General features: G+C 32.0%; 1 protein-coding gene and 1 long non-coding RNA gene across 2 annotated transcripts; both read left to right on the top strand.

The window, feature by feature from the left end:
* The first annotated feature begins 7,336 nt into the window (after positions 1-7,336).
* On the top strand, positions 7,337-14,835 carry LOC125056064 (endocuticle structural glycoprotein SgAbd-2-like). Its single transcript, XM_047658932.1, has 4 exons — positions 7,337-7,469; positions 7,817-7,959; positions 13,017-13,171; positions 14,595-14,835. The coding sequence occupies exons 1-4, from the start codon at positions 7,461-7,463 to the stop codon at positions 14,726-14,728; spliced, it is 441 nt and encodes a 146-aa protein (XP_047514888.1). The 5' UTR covers positions 7,337-7,460; the 3' UTR covers positions 14,729-14,835.
* A 3,876-nt stretch (positions 14,836-18,711) lies between these two features.
* Positions 18,712-20,328, top strand: LOC125056068. The gene is made up of 3 exons (XR_007117997.1): positions 18,712-18,841; positions 19,529-19,653; positions 20,210-20,328. It is a non-coding gene; the product is annotated as an uncharacterized LOC125056068 (long non-coding RNA).
* Positions 20,329-24,013: the final 3,685 nt, after the last annotated feature.

The raw sequence follows: 24,013 nt of genomic DNA, 5'->3' as shown, positions 1-24,013 counted from the left end.
CACCAACACGTGAATATCGAGGCTTTTCAACTTCTTGACACACCACGGGCCTAGTGTGGAGATTGAAAAGGACCGTTCATATTTGTAAATTAGTGTGAGAGCACCTTAGTGCTAAATGCTAATCAGTGGGGGGTAGTGGAAAAATATTCTCCGGGGATCTCTCTCACCGCACGAAACGCGAGTACCATAGCGAATCTATTGCATCACTTCACGCCGGTTCTCTGAGAGACAGTAGTATTGCCCCGGTCGTGTCTGGCCATATGGCTGAGAAGCTCGAAGGCAAGAGCATGCAAAAATGTGCATTTAGCACCCTGAAACAGATACAGAAATCTGAGACCAAGATTTTAAAAGGTTGTAGCGCCACTGGATTTTTAGTAGGGTATTTTTAAAATTAAAATTACAAACTATAATCACAATAAATTTAGTCAACTTATACTGGTTGATGTAATCTTCATTTAACATAAATACATAAGTAGCTTTATTAAGATCATTTTAGAAAAGCAATTCTCTTAACAATCGTAACGCGTGAATCGTGATCAAATAATTGGAGATTTCAATATGCGAATTTCCGAACGTTTATGTATTGAATAATAGAAATTAAGAATATCATAGATGCATCTTCGTGGCGTAGATACTAATATTTTAAAATAGGTTCTGAGTTGTTACATAGTATAGACATTTTGATACGCCTTATGATATTAAATATTAATTACTTTTACATTCATCACAATCTTAATTAAATTAAGTTCTATTAATATATTTGACAAACAGTGTAATAAGAAGCCTATTAAAATAACACACAAGGTAACACTTATTTATTCTTTTACTTTTTAAATTAACCGGGGGAAAACTGGCAGGAGGACATCTGATGTTAAGTGATACCGTTGCCAATGGGCACTGATATTGCTAGAAGCCTCGCAAGTGCGTTGCTGGTCTTTTAAGAACAAAGAACAACACACACAATAAACATAAGTGGAAATAGACCGGTTACATTGCTCGCGTTTGTGATGACAGATGGACCAAAAAGACCCTTACCCATGGCTCAGTAGGAAGAAAAAAGAGATGTTGCCCACCAGAAAGGTGGGTACATTAAATAAAAGAGATAGCTGGGAAATATTGAAAAAGTAGCGAAGCTAAGAGACAAGTGGAAGAATTTGGATGTGGTCTACACTCCGTCAGAGGTCATATACTTATATTCAATATAATAACATAAACCTGATTACATTAGGTTAGTTAGTTACTTTTACACTATATTCTATATTGTATTCGAATATAGTCTATTTTTATTTATTCATTATGTTTTATCTTGTCTATTTGTAGCCCTAGTGAATCTTGCTGTCGCAATAGTTTAGCAAGAGAAGTCTGGAAATGAATATCTGCGATTGTTCTTGTCCTACTTTTTGGCAGTTATCTACACCATACACACGAATGTTAATCATGAATCTATTTGTGTCAGGCATCAAACACACAACCTCAGTATTGAGAACCACCCGCTCAATTCCTAACACTCTGTATATTAATTATGGCTGATTATCAAAAATCGGCTAAACGCTTATTTGCGTGACTGTATATCATGTATATAGATAAAGATTATTTCAAAGGTTAATGATCTTCACGCACTAATAATTTAACACCTAATCTTAATAGCATAACGAGCTTTGCAAACATAGCAATAGCTTAGGTAATATTAGGACCTTACATATGACATCTTATTTGGATGGGAGGAATAAAAAGTAGACTGTTTTTAACTAATCAAAGTATGTATTGCTATCTATGCACTCACAGGTAGTTCATTCAACTAAAAAAACATTCGGATGGTATTCAATAAAATGATTGAAGGCGGTTTCGACTGCCCCACCAGTTGAATGTTTTACCTTGTAAGAAGTTATCCAAATTTCGATAAAATGGTAATCTGTTCGAGCAAGTTTCGGGGAGTACGGTGGATGTCTAAAACATTCCAATTGAAGATCCTAATTATTTTGGTAGCAGTCGGTTGTGCAGCAATACTTTTTTTGTGATGGGTATGGGGACTAGGTATTATTATATAATACAATTGATATACACTAATCTTTTCACCAAATTATATGCTAAATCGGTTACAAACTTGATGAGACACCAATTAATAAGGAATGGAAATTTAACCTGTAATTTTCATTGGTCAAGATTTTTTGTTATTTCATTGGTTAAAATTATTAAAATCAACATCGGCGTCGGTTTGCCTTGTTTCGGCCTACCCCAGCTTCATCCACTCTTCCCGTACCCGCTTTGCCTGCTCTACGTGCGATTCGCTGTTGGCCTTTACAGCTCAGCCCTGCGATTCTGTAACTCACTTTTCGAACTCACACAGCGCTTTTCGCATCGACGGTCTCTCATTTTTTCAGAATGCCAAATCATAAAATGACTGCTTCACGACTGATTTGAGAGCGACCGCCGATGCGAAAACCGCTGTGTGAAAAGTGAGTTACAGAATCACAGGGCTGAGCTGTAAAGGCCAACAGCGAGATTTTATTTAAAAAAAATCACTTGAAACAAATTTGTGCTTTAAGTTTAAAAAATCTGTATGACAAGGGTTCACAGAAAATAAAACACATAGGAACAAGGAGTCTATTCTACAGAAAAACAACTAACGAACGAACCAATAAAATGGTTTCCAGAATATGTTTGAGTCATTATATACCTAGATTGCCTCATGTGTGACGTGCTCTTTAGATTAACACGAATCATAATTAAGGTCTATCATTGTGAAGTTTGATAAATTGGATCCTTTTGCTGCCTTCGTTGGGGTAAAGGGGTCAATTTGTGAATTAGTCAATTATAGGAAGATGTCGATCGCCATCTCAAGTCATCAATCTAAGTTTCTTGCACATATTCTGTCTTTAGTCTGTTAAATGCCAAGTTTAAGTATTACTTTAAGTAAATGTGTTATAGCGTGATTCTAAATACTGAGGATCTTAGGTTTGAGTTCCAGCTGCCAAATTTATCTTTCTATATGCGCAAATATGTATATAATATAATAAGATTGGCGAGCAGTATTGGCCTAGTGGCTTCAGCGTGAGACACTCATACCTGAGGTCGTAGGTTCAATCCCGGGCTGTGCACCAATGGACTTTCTTTCTATGGGCGCATTTAACGTTTGCTCGAACGGTGAAAGGAAAACATCGTGAGGAAACCGACATGTCTTAGATCCAAAACGTCGACGTCGTGTGTCAGGCACTGAAGGCTGACCTACTTACCTATTAGATTTAAAAATGATATTGATTTATATGCGCAAATAACAAGTATTGTGAAGGAGGAGGAAACGGGCTCGTCTTAGAGCCGATATCGTCATCTGAGGCTGTATCAAGGGTTGAAGTGCACTAATTTGTTATATTATATGAGCAGCGAACCTGCATAATTAGGTTAAATAAAGGTTAAGCATGATGTTCGATCGAATGTTAAATGCGCACATAGAAAGAAAGTCCATTGGTGCACAGCCGGGGATCGAACCTACGACCTCAGGGAAGAGAGTCGCACGCTGAAGCCACTAGGCCAAGCTGCTCGCCAATCATATTATATTATTCTGCAAAATAAATTTAAAAAATCAAATCATAAATATATTGTTTTTGAGGGTTTTTGGTTACTACTTTATATGCCTATTTATTTATCACTTATAACAAAATGCGATCAATATATAATAGCAGTAATCAATCATAATAAACGGATAAATTTTGGTATTTTAAATAATAAAACAATAACAAAGGTCACGGCTCCAATAACAATTACTTATGAATGGAATTTGAATAATAATAGACTTATTTTATAAGGTAAGGAGGACACGGAAATAAACAATTTACTTTGTTTTGACTGTTTTTATAACTATTGTTTCTTTTGAAATAAATATCAAAACACAAGACTTTTTATTGTTGAAAATAAATTACGATCCGTTAATTATTAACAACACAAGCACAGAATTGTGTCGGCTCTGCAACGTTCGGTAGCTTATTGATTGTAAGAATGATTTTTGGACGTATTATTTTTTTTAATTTTTATGTTAAGTTAATGTTTCATAATTTTTAGTAGTAGCTGAATCTGAAAAATGTAATTTAAAAATCCATCTCTTTTTACGTATATAAACAATAAGAGTATAAAACAGATACACAAATCTGAGGCCAGGACCTAAAGAGGTTGTAGCGCCACTGATTTATTTATGTGATTTAATGACCGTATAGAAACCAGAATTGTTAGCGTTCTTTAGCACTTGATCAATTGTTTAAGATAATCTTAAAAGTTAAAAAGATCGTATGTTTCTTTTTCTACCAATAAAAAATGCCTTTGCCAGAGCTTTATTGTCTCATAAATGTCTACGAATATGGGGAAGCAATCAATTTATCCCAAATACGTCTTAACTGATGCGTGTTGGACGCGTAAAAATTAATGATTGAATTACTTAATGATGAAGTTGATTTACTATATACGAATTGTAAGAATGTATATGGGTCAAGGGTATGGCTCTTACGTAATGTACACCACGAGGAGAAAAATGCACTTTTAATACATTTATAACAGACAAATGACAAATGATCACAGGTACTTGTTTGCTCCGGGATGTTAACGGTTGATATATGTGTGCACGTCACGTATACTGATAATCTATACTAATATTATATAGAGGAAAGATTTGATTTTTATTGTTTGAAATGAATAGGCTCCGAAACTACTGGACCGATTTCAAAAATTCTTTCACCGTTGGCAAGCTACTCTATTCCCGAGTGACATAGGCTAGGGAAAAAATAGGGATGCTTACTATGTTATTAATAAACAAAGAACTTCCTTCAATCGCGTGCGCTGCGTAAACTATTAATGATAGAACAAAATGATGTATTACAATTTTTCAGGACACATCACAACGTCACAATATTTAATTTATTTAATTAAAATAAATAAATAAAAGGACGCTCCTTTCATTATTTTTTTTTAATTAAAATACCACCGCTAGAAAAGGCTCTTTATTCGTACCTAGGTATTGATCCTTATCAAAATAATTACCAACGTTTCACATAAGCTACAATTTAATGGCATAACCACCAAAAAAGCATGGTGTCCAATACACCATGCTTTGTTCTCCTGCCGTTTCTCTTGAATAGTTTGCTACTATAATACTAATATGTATAACAAAAATCTTAGCCACAGCAACGCTTGGCCGAGTCTACTAGTATTTTATATTTAACTAGCTGCCCGTGCGAACTTCGTTTCTCCTTAATACATACCTACCTTTTTAGTACATACCAACATGGAACATTTTGCTATGCTACCCCAGAGACTGTTCGGTTTTCCGGAATTAAAACTTTTTAGGTGGTTCTGTAATTTTTCTCCATATAAACCTCAGAGTTCCAGTCATAATTAACAAATAAAAAATTTGGGATGAACACTCCTTATCACTTAGGGGTTTGAAAAATAGATAGTAGCCAAGTCTCAGACTTACTTTATATGCATAAATATTTCATAGAAATCGAGCCGTTTTGGAGGAGTGTGGGAACGAACATTGTGACACGAGAATTTTATATATTATATTAAACGCCAGGTTATTACTTATCTGTTATTGCATACTTAAATTGTCATGTAATAAATCTTTATTTAAAAGTGTACCATTTCATTTAATTTGTCCCTCCTTTCCGAAGAACGTGTATTTGTCAAAGCTCACCGATGTCCAGATCGAGCATTCTAATAAACGAACTAGGTCTGGATATCCATAGTTGCTCCCCTCACGCTTTAAAATCCAATTTTATTTAGTGTTTGGAATTTTTATTGTTTTGCGTAATATTTGTATTTTCTTCGTCTGTGTCATGTTTGCCATAAGTGCTTGTCACATAAAAACAATGTATATCGTCGCTGTAGAATGATAACCTCGTATGTCCAGTGAACCAAAAATTACAGGAAATGAAAAAAACGTTTAATTTCGTCAATGTTGGTTAAAATACTATTATGTGTTTTTGTCTATAGTTTTTGGATGGTATTATGAAGTAAGGACTAATTTATGTTATTAATAATGATTATACCAGTTAAATAAAAAAGAGCAAGCGCCAGCTAGCGGCCTAGACTGATTTATCAACAGATATTCAGGTCGGTGTCGGTTTTTTGTGACGGTGTGCGCGCGTATCCTTAAAATTTACTCAAATAATTTTTCCCTAACGAAAAAGTAGTATAACTTCAAAGAAACTAAAATGTTGACTATAGCTAACTTCAGGGTGTCGGTTTTTTTTGACGGTGTGCGCACGCATTGTAATAATTTACTCTCAACATTTTCCCTAACGCACCAAAAGAAGTATAACTTCACAAAATACAGCCATGATGATTGAGGCATAATTTCTATGACTGCATATTTTATACTTGCAAACCTGCAAATACTGTATCTCAAAAAACGTAAGGGCATTGAGAACATAACTTATCGAAGTACTAAAATTATAAACGGATGTAACATCATACCGTATTATGTCATATGGCAACGCGTACTGGACTTGTTGTTGACAAAATCAGAATTAAACAGAACTCACAACATTGTATGTCCATACAGATACAGGAAACAACTTTGCATCACACTAAAGAGAGTGAAAATATCTATATTAATACTAAATTCCAAGGTTATGAAGATGACTTTATATTCTTAATAAAAAGATTATTGCACAAACTGATACTGATACTTGAATGTCAATATATGATCTCATGGTTGAGATGTCGGGCGTGATTTCATAAAGGCATTTCGTTCATTACGACATTTTAATATAGAGTAAAATGTAAGTCAAAAACTAAATAGTAACACAAATAAAGAACTAGATTACATAGTTTTGTTTGGCTAATTTAAAATGCTGCTAGTTAATACTATATGTCCACTTTTCAACCTCTTGAAACTATTTAAAATGATTGACAAATTACAATTAATTTAACATATATTTTCAAATAAACAAACGAATGTCCATTTTTAATACAGATAAAAAGCAAAATTATTTTAAGACTGATTACAGACGAGGAAACTCCTTTGTAAAATATGTTTTATATTTATTGCTAAAATAATAATAGACCTTACGATAAACGCGGATGAAAGTTAAATTCGTGTTTGTTGCCATGGTTACGATAATTTCATTTACAAATAATAGACAATCTAGATTTGAACCTTTTATCATGTTTAGTCTGTTTGAAGCAGTTTACGTTTTAAATTTAAATTTACTATTATAAGTTTTACAATGTTAACAAAAAAATAATTGAAATAAATAAATTAAATTTTTATAAACACGGTTAAAATATGCTAAAGTTACGCGATACGCATCAACGCGCGGGCGGGCGGGCGGTGCTTTGATGTTTAAGCCCGCTTGTGTCGAACATACTCTAATTTCACGATGCGCGGTCTCGTATAAAAGCATGCGCGTTGCATCTGAAAATCATTCCTTCTTCACACTTCAAACGTGGATCATCTCACAATATATAATATGAAATCGGTGAGTTAAAATCGGCTATATTTTTTATTTATGGTTTATGTCAACTAGTTCTCAAACAATGTCAAAAGTTGTAGTAATTGTAGAGTAATAAAAGATTACTTCGATTTTTTAAACAAGTCATAGGTTACATATGCAAAGATGTGTTTAATTATAAACATCTAGAATATTCTCTTCTTCTTATAATAACTATTTCATTGTAAAATATTTTAATTATTTCTTCCGACTACTTTTAAATTTATAGCTGTATTTGGTGTAATGAATATAAAAGATAAAGCAATTACAAAATATAGATTATATAAACTTAATTAAACACCTAAAAATAGTTCGTTAACCATATTTTTTTACAGTTCTTGGTCTTGTCAGCTCTCGTGGCGATCGCTTGCGGTGCGCCCCAATTCAACTACTCCCCCCAACAACAGTATCAGCCACAGATCATCCCTATTCTGAGACAGACGCAAGAACTCAACCCAGATGGCTCCTACCAATGGAGGTAGGTCTTGAATAAGTCGGATGGAAATAAGATACTTTTCTTATTGCCATTGAGTTACAGATAACACATTTAATTGAACCACGAAAGCATTTGAAACGTCTCGTGGCTTTTGCTATTGATTGATTGTTTATATTTAAATTTTTAGCATATATTAAATAAGATCTCTTATATCCGTCAATTAGATCCGTGTCATACACAATTCATAGTAAAAGAATTTATGGTATAATTCTTCCCACCTGTCCCGTGTCTTAGTTGGCACGGTATAGCTCACGTCCGATACTCAGAGAAACAATACTTCGTTTTGTCAGTAACAACAACCTTCCTCCTTCGGCAAATGTACATTGTACATATATATATTTCCTTCATACAAATATATTTAAATCATGTGGTGTAGCTAAAAAGGTCCGGTACTGTTATAGGTTTATAATAACTTTAAAGAATAAACGCTAAATAAAATTTAGAGTAAAACAACATATAATGTTCCGGAAATATATGTCGTTTTCTAAGCCTTCTTTATAAGTGTTAAACAATTTTGAGGTGCCTAAATAGGAATATTAAATTTAAAGGAACTTCAATCAGAAATAGTAAAATAACATCGATAAAACATTTCGATAGACTTAGATTTCTCTCTATATATGTTTATTACAGAATATTCGTTATAGTGCAGAATGATTTAAAGATTTCCCAAATTGGAAAAAAAAACAAAAGTACACATTATGTAAAGAATACATCAAAATTACCATAATTAGGCTTGATAGTCATTAATCTACTTTACATAACAATTTTGTAGTTTATGTAGTTGCATATGTACAAAATATGTTTATTAAAAAACACCATATAAAGTGTAATTAACACTTTCAATTTCCGCATAAATTTTTGAATTTAGAATTTTAGTATTATATCATAATATTTTAAATCATTTGCCTTTCGTTCCTAAAGTTTTCTGTCATTTACTGTAATATGTCTATTGTCTATACATTTGAAAAATTAATTCTGCCAAGAATCAGGATTTTTTTTAAAACGAATAACATTAAGACATTCCTACATGCACAACACTGTGAGTATCATATAAAGTGTGAGTAACACTTTTCATTTCTGCATAAATTTTTGAATTAAGAATTAAGCCATTATGTCATATGGTTTTGATGTATGATATTTAATAATTTGCCTTTAATTCTTAAAGTTTTTTGTCATTTTCTTTAATATTTTTTTTATATTTGAAAAATTAATTCTGCCAAAAATCATGATTTTTTAAAGAACGAATAATATCAAGAAAGTCCTACATGCACAACACTGTGAGTACTACATAAAGTATCACATGAGTAACACTTTTCATTTCCGCATAAATTTTTGAATTTAAAATTATTATGTCATATAGTTTTCTGTCATTTACTGTAATATGTTTATACATTCGTAGATTTACATTATATACTTATATAGCCTTCCGCTATAATTCAACACAGAAAAAACCTTAATCCGTTTCTCCTCTAGTGAACCTAACAAATATCTGGTTTTTATTTTTTTCATAAATATGTACTTACATTATGTATACTTAGGCATATTATAATAATAATTACATGACAAAGGAGTGCCTCTATGGATAACTAAGTGAAATATTAAACCTTAAATTTCACGTATACAATTGCCAAGCCCTGATTACACAAGAACTTCTTCGACATGCATCTGATTATGGTCTTATGAAATATTTACATCGAGCTATAATTTGTGTCTAATAAATCAAACTTTAGTTTTGATCCTAATTATTTCTTATGTCAATAATATTGTGACACTGTGTTGCGTGGACTTTTATCGTCTTCATAATGTTGCATTTTTTCTATAATTTATTTAAGCCAATACAAATTGCTAAATCAATACATCCGTAAACTGCTACTATGGGAGTATAACTGGAGTCTCTTACTATTCCGAAGTATTATTGAGGAGTGCTGGTTGAAAATATACGATCACCTAAATAGACAGCAGATTTTTGACCTACAGCTAAGTTTTTTCACCTCTTTATCTTGGTACGGTTTTTTATTAAGTATTTTTTTAAACGCACCTTTGGCATCTTAATCTTGATGCTTTCTTAAAAGTTACGTTATCCATGTACCGGATTTTTTGGGTCTAAATCACACACCAGGGCAAATTTTTATCAAGTATTAAAAGTAAAGATTTTTAAGGCAGTTTTTGCCACGCTACACCACTATGCGCCCAGCCAGCTGCCCACTGAAGTATTTCTGAACCAATTCAAGTTAGGGTCCGTCAAGAAAAGAGCGTACTAATTCTTAAAAGGCCGGCAACGCACTTGCGATCCCTTGTTCTATATGTCTGAATCTTACAATATGAAGTTTTAAGTTGTTCAGAAGATATACTGTCAAGAACACTATTAGGAATTCCGTTGTTATCCTTGTAATAATTAAGATGTAAAGACATTATTTGCGATGCCATAAATATGTTACATACATAATTCTCCACGCCTAACATTTGCAATGAATTATAGTCTGAAACCTTAATATGTGTTCAATAGGTTGAATTAAATTAGTCTAAGAATTTCTCGTTTAGTTTCAAATAACACTAGACAGGAACACCCTTTTAATTGCTACCTAATATATAAAATTCTCGTGTCACAATGTTCGTTCCCATACTTGTCCAAAACGGTTCGACCGATTCTTATGAAATTTTTTATGCTCCTAAATGTGATGGGTAGTCCTACCCCTAAATTTTTATTATTAATTGTAAGACAAAACATTTTATTTTTATTTTTTTATGATATAGCATACAAAAATACATATAACCCTTAATTGTCACCCCTCTACGATCAACCCCTATTTTTTATTATAGTAGATAGTTATTTTTATTGAACTAAAAAATGTTTCCTAGAAATAATATACATGGCAAAACGAAGTATATCAATATAATTTATGAGGCTATAATAAGCGATTATGCATCTGTAATCTATGGCTATCTAATATTAATACCATATTTAATAAATTGAAATTTATTTGTCCCTATTTTGGTATATTGAGAATCCCACATTTACGGCGATTTCATGTGAAAATGTGTCATTAAAGTCCTTCGTTCCTCTCCTTTCCTTACCGTTTATCCTGTAAGTTGGATGTCTATAAAATCTACAAGGTTGTATCCAACTTTATCTCCCAATTAATAATAATAATTTTCATGTTTAACAAAGAAGCTCATTGTGTTTATAATTCGTGGCACTTGTTTTTTTATTGCGCTTATTATTGTGGCATTAAGATTTTTCTATAGGGTCAAGAATTATTTTCAAATTAGGGAAATCATCCCCTCATAAACCACATGAAACCCTGGACATGAAAGAATCAGAATCGGTGTTCAGGTATTAAAAAAAAAGTTTTCAAAAAAAGATGGTGTACAATTTTTTTACGACATGTTTTTTAAATCTGTTACTAATGTGCTATATTTTAATCATAGTTTTTTTTACATAGAGCAGTGTTGGGCTAGTCTTCAGCGTGCGACTCTCATCCCTGAGGTCGTAGGTTCGATCCCCGGCTGTGCACCAATGGGCTTTCTTTCTATGTGCGCATTTAACATTTGCTCGAATGGTGAAGGAAAACATCGTGAGGGAACCGGTTTGACTTATAACCAAAAAGTCACTACTACCTACTTGCCTATTATATTGCCAAATGATCATGAAACAGATACAGAAATCTGAGGCCCAGACCTAAAAAGGTTGTAGTGCCATTGATGTTTTTTGCATCATTGCTTACAAAAAAACATAATGCAAAATTATTTAGCGTCAAAAAATTTCTTAAACTGATCAATGGTGCAAACGATTGCTGGTGCGGCTATTTCAAAACAGCTAAGAAATAGCGCAAATGTCCGAAATCTTCATTTAAAATGACGAATAGTTTCACAACATACATTCTACGCCGCGAAACAAAGGATTCTCGCTGACAACGTATTATGGTTATGCGATATTTTGAAGCCTCTAATTAAAATTGGTATTTAGATTTTCATCTAGCATTCGGTAATATGATTCATATACATCTTAGAAGATTTCGTAATTAATTTCTCAATAAATCATGCTAATATTATGTAAGGACATCATAAATGAGCGCGTGGTACTAAGATATTATCATTGCAATCAAATTAAATTCGTTTAAAATTTAACACTTGTTATTGTTGATAAAACATTTTCGTAAAAGAGTAATAATTTTGCGACTGTCGTATTCAGCTTCTAAATTTATACATATTAGTACAGACTGTGGTTTTCTAAAATAAATTCGATTTTATTTAGTTAAAACTTGTTGAACCAAACATTTTATGTTTATATGAATGAGTAGATCTAAATTACCTCATAAGATATGAAAAACCTGGCCAGTTTTGCTAGAACGAGGAATATATTGCAATTGTGGCAGGTTTATATGCAGATGTCTTTGATAAGTAAAGTCTTAAGGTAACATATTCTTAAAATAAACTTGTGTGATTCATATTTCCATGAAATATTTACCTTCTTGTTTATTAACATACTAGCTGACCCGGCAAAGGTTGTTTTGCCATGTATATCATTTATAATAAAAAAATAGGGGTTGATCATAGAGGGTGAAAGTTAGGGGTTGTATGTATTTTTTATTGCTGTATCATAAAAACAGAAAAAAATATCAAAAATAAAAAAATTTAGGGGTGGACTACCCTTAACATTTAGGGGGATGAAAGATAGATGTTGTCCGATTCTCAGACATACCCACTATGCACACAAAATTTCATGAGAATCGGTCGAGCCGTTTCGGAGGAGTTTAACCACAAACACCGCGACGCGAGAATTTTATATATAAGATAACAAAAATATAGTTAACACAATCGAAATGAACCAGCTATGTGTATGAAATATGTGCAACAAAGTGTTAATAGATAAAATTAATACGAATTATTTAACGATAAAATGAGGACATTATAATTAAATCTGTATATTAATTTTGAATTTAATTAGTATCCTAATAAAATTATTCAATTCAAAATATCATCATCATAGTTTTAATATACAATTTATATTTCTCAATTGTATATTCAATCTTTTCCAGTTATGAAACTGGAAATGGAATCGCGGCGCAAGAACAAGGTTATCTGAAGAACGCTGGAATCAAAGATGCCGAAGCGCAGGTCGCTCAGGGTTCCTTCTCCTACACATCACCCGAGGGAGTTCCCATCTCTCTGAACTACATCGCTGATGAGAACGGTAAGTTTAATAGCAAAACTGGAAAAAATCAGAATATTTACGTTCATAACTCCGAAAGAGTACTACAGTTAAAAGGGTGTATATGTTACTGTAAAAGTTCGAACTACGGTTAATCTTAAGATTTAAGTGTAAGTCTTAGGATTTACCGACATGAGTTGGTAAATGTAAATATTTCTGAAAATACGACGATTTTTTCGAGCTTTTACCATTCGAATTCAGTATATGCTAGGTTTTACCACTGTCAGCTGGTAGATGTTGGTTTTAGGAATAAAACAATGAGTAAATTATAAAGGTATCATATGATAGTAATAAGTACAAACTAATACCAACTTACTTAAATTATTTTGAAAAAACACATAACGTATATCTCTGAATATTTCACCTACATAAGGTACCTAAAAAAACATTTCACTTGTTACAAAACGGATTGCTATTGTGGCATTTAGAATTACAAAGTAATTCTGATGATCTGCAGTTGCATTTTTTTGTTTTTCAACATTTACCGTGCCATTAATGTAAATCCTAAGATTTACCAACGGAATGGTGGTAAGAGTTCGAATCGCAAACCTTTTGGGACATTTACCATTAGGAATTGGTAGATCTTAGGTTTTACTGCAGTTCGAGCTTTTACAGTAACATATTTTATATAACACCGGAAGATAACAAAATCCGCAAGTTTATAAATTTATAAACTAACTAAACTAACGGTTAGGGTAGGTTAGGTAGGTCAGTGACCTATTCAACCAATCAGAGCGCACATGCCGTTTGGTTATTAATATTATTTTACGCGTGAGTTCGGTAAGTTTATCAATTTCCGAAAATGTGGGCTTAAAATAATACAATTTATCTCTCGTTTAGAATTTCCTACGAAATTTATAAACTTGCGGATTTTGTTATATTCCGGTGACATATAGACTGATTAAGTTTTTGTGAATAATGGGTATAATATATATCTATATTAAACATCAAAATTACCGAAAGTACGCATTATATGTAAATGAATTAACCTATTCTTAGCAGACTAGACGTTGTCTTATAACTTAAACTTGTTATGGGCGAATATTCTGGAGAAAACACAATATTTGTTTTGGGTTTGAATTATATAAAACAAATGTATGGGGACAACAAACAGTCTATAGTTGGGTGGTATTATTGTTTCTGTAATTCTCAAAAAATCAAAAATCAAAATCAAAATACGTTTATTCAATATAGATGCTTCTTAGAGCATGCTTATGAATGTCAACAACGTTTACAAAATTCACGAAAGAGCAGGACTACGCCATCCATTCTAAACTGAGGATATTGCCACTGTCTAATAAAGAGATCTAGGCGTTAAATATTACCGTTTAAATAAAAAGAAACTTGTTTATTGTAACGTTACGCTAATTAAATTGCCTATAAACTTATAAACTGTTTCTTACAGGTTTCCGTGCTGAAGGTGCTCACTTACCAACACCACCCCCAATCCCAGAGGCTATCGCCCGCGCTCTCCAGTACATTCAGTCTCAACCCCAACAACCCCAGCAAATTTTCCAAGCACAACCTTTCAGAGGTTAATCGCTTGATTACACGGCCATAACGAAACGATTACTAGTTTAAACATATAACTGTGATGTATTTTATAATATAAGTTTACAAGATTAAAAAAATGAAAGATTTTATATAAATATACAGTATGTTTTATTACCAATTAAGGAAAACCTATTGAATCCTAAATAAGAACATTAAGAAAAGCGTAGCAATACTTAAAAGGCCGGCAGCCCTCCGGCGATAATTGTTATGAGGTTTGGTATCACATGACATCAGGTGAGCCTCCTGCCCGTTTGCCCCGTGGTTTGAAAAAAATTTCTAATACCTCGTTTCTTCTCAGATCTTTAAGATTATAATTACATCCAAATTACCAATTTACTACACTATCTAATATATAAAATTCTCGTGTCACAGTTTTCGTTGCCATACTCCTCCGAAACGGATAGACCGATTTTTATGAAATTTTTTGTCCTTATCCGGGATCTATGAGAATCGGCCAACATCTATTTTTCATCCCCCTAAATGTTAGGGGTAGTCCACCCCTAAAATTTTATTTTTATTTTTTAGACAAAATTTTTAATTTCTATTTTTTTATGATACAACATACATATATATGTATTTTACATACAATCCTCAATTGTCACCCCTCTACGATCAACCCCTATTTTTTATTTGTTAATTAAAATCTTATGTCTTGAACTCTGAGGTTTATATAGAGAAAAATTCACAGAAAAACCTAAAAAGTTTTCATTTGGAAAGCCGAACATTCTCTGGGGTAGCATAGCAAAATGTTCCATGTTGGTATGTAGTAAAAAGGTAGGCTAAGTAAAATCACATTAAGGAGAAACGTAGTTCGCGGGGGCAGCTAGTAAGTATATATTTATGTCTGTGTCATGTGCATGTTCTTAACGATATGTTTTGATTCAATAATCAAAAGCATCCGATGCTAGTATTTAGTAAACAAATCACACAAAAAGTTAGGTATGTCTTACGATTCTGTAACTCACTTTTCAAAGTCTCACTTCGTTTACCTCGAAGCGTTGTGTCTGATACTGGAGGTACAGAAGAATAACAATATTTCACGCATTGCCAAGGTTGCTCAACCTTCGCACAAATTTGGCCTACATGGCAGTCACGGATGTTGACACTTTGACATATTGTTAAAATACTTGGATCCAGCATCAAATGCTACTGCTCTATAGGTTTGAGACGTGGAAGGTCACTAATAACATCTCGCACCGGCTCCATGTCTTCGTCAACCGCTGTCTTCGCCGTATTCTGGGTATCTACTTACCCGGGAAGATCTCTATCGAGCAACTTTCGGAGCGCTGCTGAGAAACTCCGATTAGCCAGCAGATGGAATGGAAATGGATAGGCATTGATAGGCACACCGAAGAGAGTCCAAATACATCCCCAAGCAGGCACTTGATTAGAAGGCGGTTGCAGATGTGGCAAAGAGAGCCGGAAATACTTGGAGTGAGGTGAAATACGGGGATCGAGATGGAGAATCACTGTGGACGCCCCTGCCCCATCTAGGAGTTACCGTTAAGTCTAGTCACAATGATTAGGAAATTGAGACAATTTAAAAAAAACCTAACAAAATTTTATTGAAAAATTAAATTGATTATTTCAATTGCTCTCCGTTGGTAAGCTAAGAGTTTGTTACTACAGTAGAATTAAGGTATTCTGCCAATAAACAAAAATAATAACTGCTATTTAAAGGGTAATTTGCTTCATGTGACTTATCAATATTAAAACCGGGGGAGGTTGGTTAAAAATTGACATTATTTAGGAATTTTCATAATTTAAGCCCAACTGAGTGAGAAGAAGCGTTATTCAATGGTTAATATGAATAATAAATTTTTACTTTGATTCAAAATTACAAGGAATATTTTTAGGTATAGGTATATATGTAGTAAATGTATAGGTGTAAATTATATATGTTCCGTTCAACAATTTAAATTATGTAGGTCAGATATAAACATTATCTCGAATTAATATAATATAAAAGAAATGAAAAAAATAATTCAATAAGGTAAACTCATTTTTGCGTAGGCAAGATGATGAAGTAATGAAATAGTAAAAAGCTATACTATCTATTTGAACTTTTGAAGAAAACACAAAAACTTTTTAAGCCTGATTTGTAACCTACTAATTTCTTTATACATATCAGCCACACAATACAGGACCTTTGTTTTATTTTAACACTTTTTTTTTTTTTTTTTATTTATTTATTATATACATGATCTATTATATACATGAAATAGAAAGAAGTTGGTGTGGTGGAAACACAAACTGGACACAGTTGAACAACTTCTTATTCAAAACAAGTGTATTCTAATTCATCTTAGCAATCCTACATTCTTTATATGAAAACATTATTGTTGTTGTTAATTTATCAGGCGCAATGTTTGTCAAGAAAAACTTAAAATAATAATATTTAAATTAACGTTAGCCAAAAAACACTGAGATCAATTTTTTTCTCAAACATTATTTATATATTGTTATTCTTACCTAGCAGTCTCGTGTTTCTTATCTTAAAAGCCTAATTGCCGATTTTTTAAAACAGGCGAAATATTTTAATGGAAACAAAATTGTTTTTATGTAACTAATCGAATGGCTTTCTTCGCCTTCTCAATAGCTATGACCTTGAACTTAACATTTTTAGTTTTTAGAAGAAAATTAAGTGCTCTATTTAAGCAAGGGAAGTTGTGTAAGAAGCTGTTGCTTTACATTGAATTAATTTATGCCATTTCTCATATTCTCATGTAACCAAGGAAGTATGATTGAAACCGAAGAAGCGAAAGCTAATTCAAACTATTTGCGTATCTCGGTTATATGTGTACCTTCACAAATTACCAGTAAATAGATATATTTAATATAATAAAAAAAAACTTGAGAGGTGTCAAGGGACACCCGGATGGAACGAAGTTCCTTTCGATTAATTTATATTTTAAATGGTATCATAACAGTATGATAGATTTTCTCGACACCAATATTTTATTTCATCGTCTATTTAAGTTTTAAGAGACCAGGAATCTAGAAGAGGAAGAAGTATGATGTCCTTGTGCTACGCTGGGATTAAATAGTAAAATAACTAAAATATAAAATTAAGTGGCACAATTAATAAGCATATTTCGTATTTCGTGGTTCAGATATTTTAATCCAGTCTCATCTGGTTCATCTCCTTGTATAAGGTGTTCTCGTTGTTATATTAGTTTACTAAGTTTTGAATTCGCAGAATTACAACGAATATTTTTTAAAGGTTTTGTATTTTGTATTTTGCAAGGAAACTAAACCCCGCATTTATTGTACAGGGATTCTGGTGTACGTTTACTACGACTAATTTAGTTAAGAGATTCCAAAAATAATTTTAATTTCTTGTCCCTACGAAAAAAAAAAAAGCCAACATCACGAGGTGGAAACACCTGCGGCGGTCACCCATCCAAGTACTGACCTCGCCCGGCGTTGCTTAACTTTGGTGATCGGACGAGAACCGGTGCAATAGCAAATAGCAAAAAAGTGTCGTGACAACTTTTCGTAAGAATTTTTTCCGTCTAGCCCCCTTTCACAACGCGCGATAAGGAACTTCGTTCCAAAAAGCTTAAAACATAATGTAAAAAACTTTGATATCCTTTATTAGAGAGAATGAATGGCTTTATTATTTCTCTTTTATATTGAACCTACTATAATTATCAATGCATCTTCCAATTTATTATATTAATAATTGTATACTGTTTTTTGTGGTTATGTTTGAATGTTTCCATTTTTGGACTTTGTGTATAATGTATTAGTTTAGATATTTTATAATAAGTATACAAGTAAATAAATAATTATGTATGAGTTTGATTTACCTATAATATTTATTACAGATACAAAAAAGTACTAGGAACACAGAACTTAGTCGGTATTATTGTATTAGATTCTTATATACGAGTTTTAAATTAAATATTCATGTGATATTTTATAGTGTCGATGACTTGTTCGACACTTTAATAGGATAAGGAATGAGGTCCTCATAAACAACTGGATATAAGATGTGTGCAGTTGTCCTCGTATAGACTTCAAGTGAAGTGTAAATTTATATTAACTTTTGTTAATTTATTAGTTCAGCTTACTTAAAGATTCAACAATTATTTGGTAAGTTAATTTTTTGTTAATTTAACTGTTTAAATTCCTGTAATTCAATAACGGTAATGATGGATGCTTATTAGTTACTTCATTCATTGTTTTTTTTTAAATTCGTAGGTTCTAAGACGATCGAATCGAAGCAGTTTTTCTTATGCCCAAAATTTAACCGAGTAACCATATTATTAAATATGACATAGATTTTATAGAATTCGCATTTTACAATATTTTAATACTAAACTCACAATAAATTGTAATCAGTTTCCTGATATAATGTATATAATAATAATGAACATGTCCGTTATGCATCTCTATATATCATATGTTTATAAGATATACATTTACTAATATGTAGCTTTTGTCTGGCGATAAGCTTTAGCATAACACTAACAGCTTTTCTTGAAGGTTTGTTTAAAAACAAACCTTCAAGAAAAGAGCGTACCAATTCTTAAAAGGCCGGCAACGCACTCGCGAGCCCTCTGGCATTGAGAGTGTCCATGGGCGGCGGTATCACTTAACATCAGGTGAGCCTCCTGCCCGTTTGCCCCCCGTTCTATAAAAAAAAATCTTTTTACTACATAAAATAAAAGAAGTGAATTAAAGTACCGTGTTAGTTACCATGGTAACGATAAATATATTTCCAAATGTAAGAGTAACAATAGCAACAAAAACTATAGTCTACGTTTCAAATATTTTCAGATTATGTCACGTCATTTCAGGATCGTATTATTACTATTTCTAATGTGTACTAAAAGTATACTTTGTCTGGACAGGATAGAAAATCTCGCAATAAATAACAATGGATTAGGACAGTATAGTTTTGAGTAAGTATTATTACATTTAATTTACAGAAATTGATAGTATATTAATGGTCTTGTTTGGTGATTTAATATTTACGTGATTCTTTAACGACTTATTTTCAAAAGTAATTTGGTATATGGCAATACAAAGACACCAGAGCTAATAGAAGAAGAAGACGTTTGTTGTGATGTCGGCATAGAAAAATCTAATATACCTACACAATTAGTATTTAATAAAACAATCAAGGGTGTCAGTTATACATTTTAAATTACGTTTTTTCCTAACACAAATAAGACTGGACCACATCGGAAATATAAATGAAATTGTTATAAAGATATAAAGCCTTAGACAGTTCGTGTATTCCAAATAAGCTCAGAGACCAGTTTTTGTCGACGTCATTAAATATATTAAAAGCAATTCACGATTAATGATTAATTTTGACATTAATAAGAACAACGGTCCCTGTATTTAATTAAATGTTGCCATCGTACTTATTTCGACATAAATACAGTTTATTTCTTCTACTATAATTATGAACAGACATGGAAGCATATCATTATAGGTTTAATTATTTTCTAGGTTTCAAACGTCAGATGGAACGCATAGAAAGGAAGATGGTGGTTTATTTCCACGCAATGGCGGCTTTAATTATGCAGTGAGAGGTGAATACGATTTCATAGATCCGCAGGGATTTCACCATTCTTTAAAATATATCGCTGATGAGAATGGATTTCAACCAATAGTTAATAGTTTTAGATTTAATGACAGACGAATAATTTAATTCACTGCTATGTATAGGGTCGATATTTTATTAAACAATATTGCTGCTTTCCGTTACATAAAAAACCTAAAATTTGTCGATTAGAATATTAAAAAGTATAATTTTGGGATTCAATTTGCTTAAAGAACTTTATAATTACTTTTCTTAGATTATACATGTTTAAGTCGATCTATGGAAAATCAGATTGGAAATTGGATGGAGTAAAAAACAATTGTTGCTCATTGCAATAAAATTACGGAATGTGAGGGTAAACTTTTCTACAGTCCATTTATTCCTAATTGCTTTCAAGTTAAAAAAACGATACCGTGACAAAATATTGCGATTATTACGTACTACAGTTTTTTCTATGGCTATGATTTTAACTTGAATACTATATAATCTAAACGATTTAATAAAAATAACATAAATTTTTATGTCTTAAATCATTAAAATGTAAAAATCGTCAAACAGCGACATGCAAAAATACAGATTCAAACTAAAAGGCCAGTTGACTTAATATTCTATTACCGTTAAACATCTTTAATCAAAGAGAAGAGCTGTGGAGAACGATTTGTGTTCTGTGAAATTTCATAAAATATTATTCAGACTGGTTTCTAATATTGTTTTAGTTGTTAGATTTGATATATTTTTATAGTTATACCTAAATAATAATTCGGATTTAATTATGTTAAGTTTTTGATGTGAAACATCTATAGGCTCACTTGTAAACCGAATTGTTGGCGTGGCGACGCTTGCCGTGGCGACGGCTCGCCACGCTATACTAAGGTATACATATTAGGTTGGGGAAAAAGTCTTTTCGCATTATACTATGTATGAACTTGTTATAAATTCTCTTTGGCTTTTACTATATGTATTTGCCAGTTTTGATGTGAAACATCTATAGCCGTACGTAAAACCGATTTCTGGCGTGGCGACGCATGCTGTGGCGACGCCACGCTATATGATGGTGTATATATATACAGTCTATATGCAGTAGTGTATACGGTGTGTGTATTTCGAAGACACTGATAAGAATTAAGTAGTCACGATTTGAAATGAATTCGTAAATTTTTGTATTTAATCAAAATAAATGTTTATTCAATAAATAGTCCGTTATCTGGAAAAAAATCGTAATATTTTATTTTATCATTATGACATATTTAGTTCCTATCACAATCTGTTCTTTTCTAAATATTACTTTTATAAAATAATGTCGATGTTTCACATCTGCCAGGCGTCCCGTGACGGCTCAAATTTTTTTTCATAAGAATGTCGATTGATAGTCTTAAGCGTATATTATTGTCACATAACAATAATAGAACTTTTATAAATTAACCATAAGCCTAAATAATATTTTTAAACTCACACCATGATTGCACATCACTATATTGTCTCTGGTTTACGAGTACGCCATCTTTGTTTACGTTTTAAATCACCTTTAAAGCAGTTTTAAACGTTTGTTATTGAACTTTATAAATCGTTGTTAAGCTTCAAGCATCTTGCTTGACAACATGCCTGCTCTTCAAGAAAATTAAGAAAGGCTTAATGAGATCAATTTTAAGAATTACTGTGTCTGCGCAGTTACAATCAAGTACGAGTCTTACATGTGTAAGTTATAACCGGTTATTTAATTGATTGTTAAAATTAATAAAAAAATATACAATGTTTGATTGTCAACATGATTAGAGGTTATTTTATGTTAATGTCTCTCTCTCTCACTCTTTCTCTTTAGCCGGTAGCTCATGTCTAAGCACCGTGGTCAGCAAGGAAACATCAGGAGCTGACAATCTGATTCCACAGGTTTCTGTCTCTCTTATAATAGTGTATAGTTTTGAGGACGATGAGTCTCTCACTTTATCGGTGAAGGTTGGTGATTGGCCACGTGATTTTGCCTTATGTGTTACGTGAAGTAAATATAATTGTTAAAATAAAGAGAGAGACTTATTAGGATTAATTAAGAGAATTAAAATCATGGTGTTGATAATAATTTAAGTTATTCTACTAAATATTTATAAGACTGAAATAGCAAATAGGTACCTTTTTTATTTATTTACACTTTATTACCTTATACAAAAACATACATATAAAAATGTAAAAGCAGGTTACAGAAGGCAACGGGCGGCCTTATCGCTAACAAGTGATTTCTTCCAGGCAACCCTAATATGGAACAATAAAAAAGAAACATCTACAGAGGGTCAAGAACAATAAGTGCATTCAGAATAAACAAAAATATCAATATAACACGTTACTATAACTAAAATTAAATATAGTAAAATCTAAATGAAAAATAAAAATATGTATAATCAAAAATTTTAATACCAAAAAAAGGTTAACTGAGTTACAATAATAAATATATATAAGTAGTAGCTATTTATTCTTATTTCTTACGAGAGTATCGTGTCACTTAGCAGATACTCTTTATTTATTAGTAGTAAGCCTTATGCATTATAAAACATGTTATGTTATTTTGTGTACGCTTCAAAAACTCAAAAAGTTCTGCACCGATTGAACTGAAATTTTAGCATTATATATAATTCGCATCAAGGATTGTGTTTATATCTATATTTTTTTTGACCATTTTTTTTTTGTTTTTTATTTGTTTAATCTTTTTTTCCACATGTATTGCAAAATTAAACTTATATGAAATGTATGCTTTATTTTGTTGCTCATTTATCAACCGTTCAATCACAATGTGCCACAGCAAAGCGTGGCAGGAAACAGCTAGTTATTTATATAAATTGTGTTCTTAAATTATAAAATGTATGAACGCAATTTAAAAATCAATACTCGTATTTAACGCCGGGAAATACTAAAATTACGTATTGGTTATCGTGAACTTTAGATTTTCAAACGCCGATTTAAATTTCGAAAGAATAATGACCAGTGCTATTTGAATTTATAAAAACACCGCTAAGTGTGGGTATCGTTCATCGGTCTCTATGATTGCTTCAGAGTATAATTTGTAGGTCGGGGTAACTTATTATAGTTATTACTTAAACCAGTTGTTAAACGAACAGAATTACGTTCTGTTGACATTTCTTTAGATATGAATGAAAAGAAAAGTGATTATAACGCTTGACCTGGGGAACAAAGACGTAAAGCTCTATTACGACTGTTATATTTTGTTATTTTTGACTTCCTTGGGTGATGTACTATAACTGTAAAATTTTTTCGGAATTTTTGCATAACATTTTTTCTATTAAAAACCATGAGGATGTCTTTATTCTACGGATATTATTTTGTGCATGATGTTAATAATACTAGTTTACCTAATTTTATCTCCTCTGAAATAGATCGCAACAACCTTATATGTAGTTTAGATCGTGATTCTACCAAATAATCATAAAAGTTAATGCGACAGTTTAAAAACGAATAAAGTAATATATCCCTGTTTCACCAAGGTGATTATATTTCCGCGAAAAGAGTTGTAATAGATTTTTATGTTCTAAACATTCGTTAAAATGTGCCGTTGTAATGTGTCGTCCATAATTATGTTTAAACGGTGAAACAATCGCAAACGCTTTTGTTATTCAGTCTAATTAGATTTATAATGTACATTTATTCTTTAAGTATTTACACTAAATACATAATATGCTTAAATCGTCGAATAGGAAAAGGAATCG

Source organism: Pieris napi, chromosome 14 (assembly GCF_905475465.1).
Source record: "Pieris napi chromosome 14, ilPieNapi1.2, whole genome shotgun sequence".
Taxonomy (NCBI): Eukaryota; Metazoa; Arthropoda; class Insecta; order Lepidoptera; family Pieridae; genus Pieris; species Pieris napi.
This window is presented reverse-complemented; position numbering and strand designations above follow the sequence as displayed.

Excerpts from the sequence above, each read along its gene's own strand:
- LOC125056064 (XM_047658932.1), top strand. Across the intron at positions 7,960-13,016 it reads GATGGCTCCTACCAATGGAG|TTATGAAACTGGAAATGGAA; the intron begins GTAGGTCTTGAA and ends AATCTTTTCCAG. Across the intron at positions 13,172-14,594 it reads CTACATCGCTGATGAGAACG|GTTTCCGTGCTGAAGGTGCT; the intron begins GTAAGTTTAATA and ends TGTTTCTTACAG.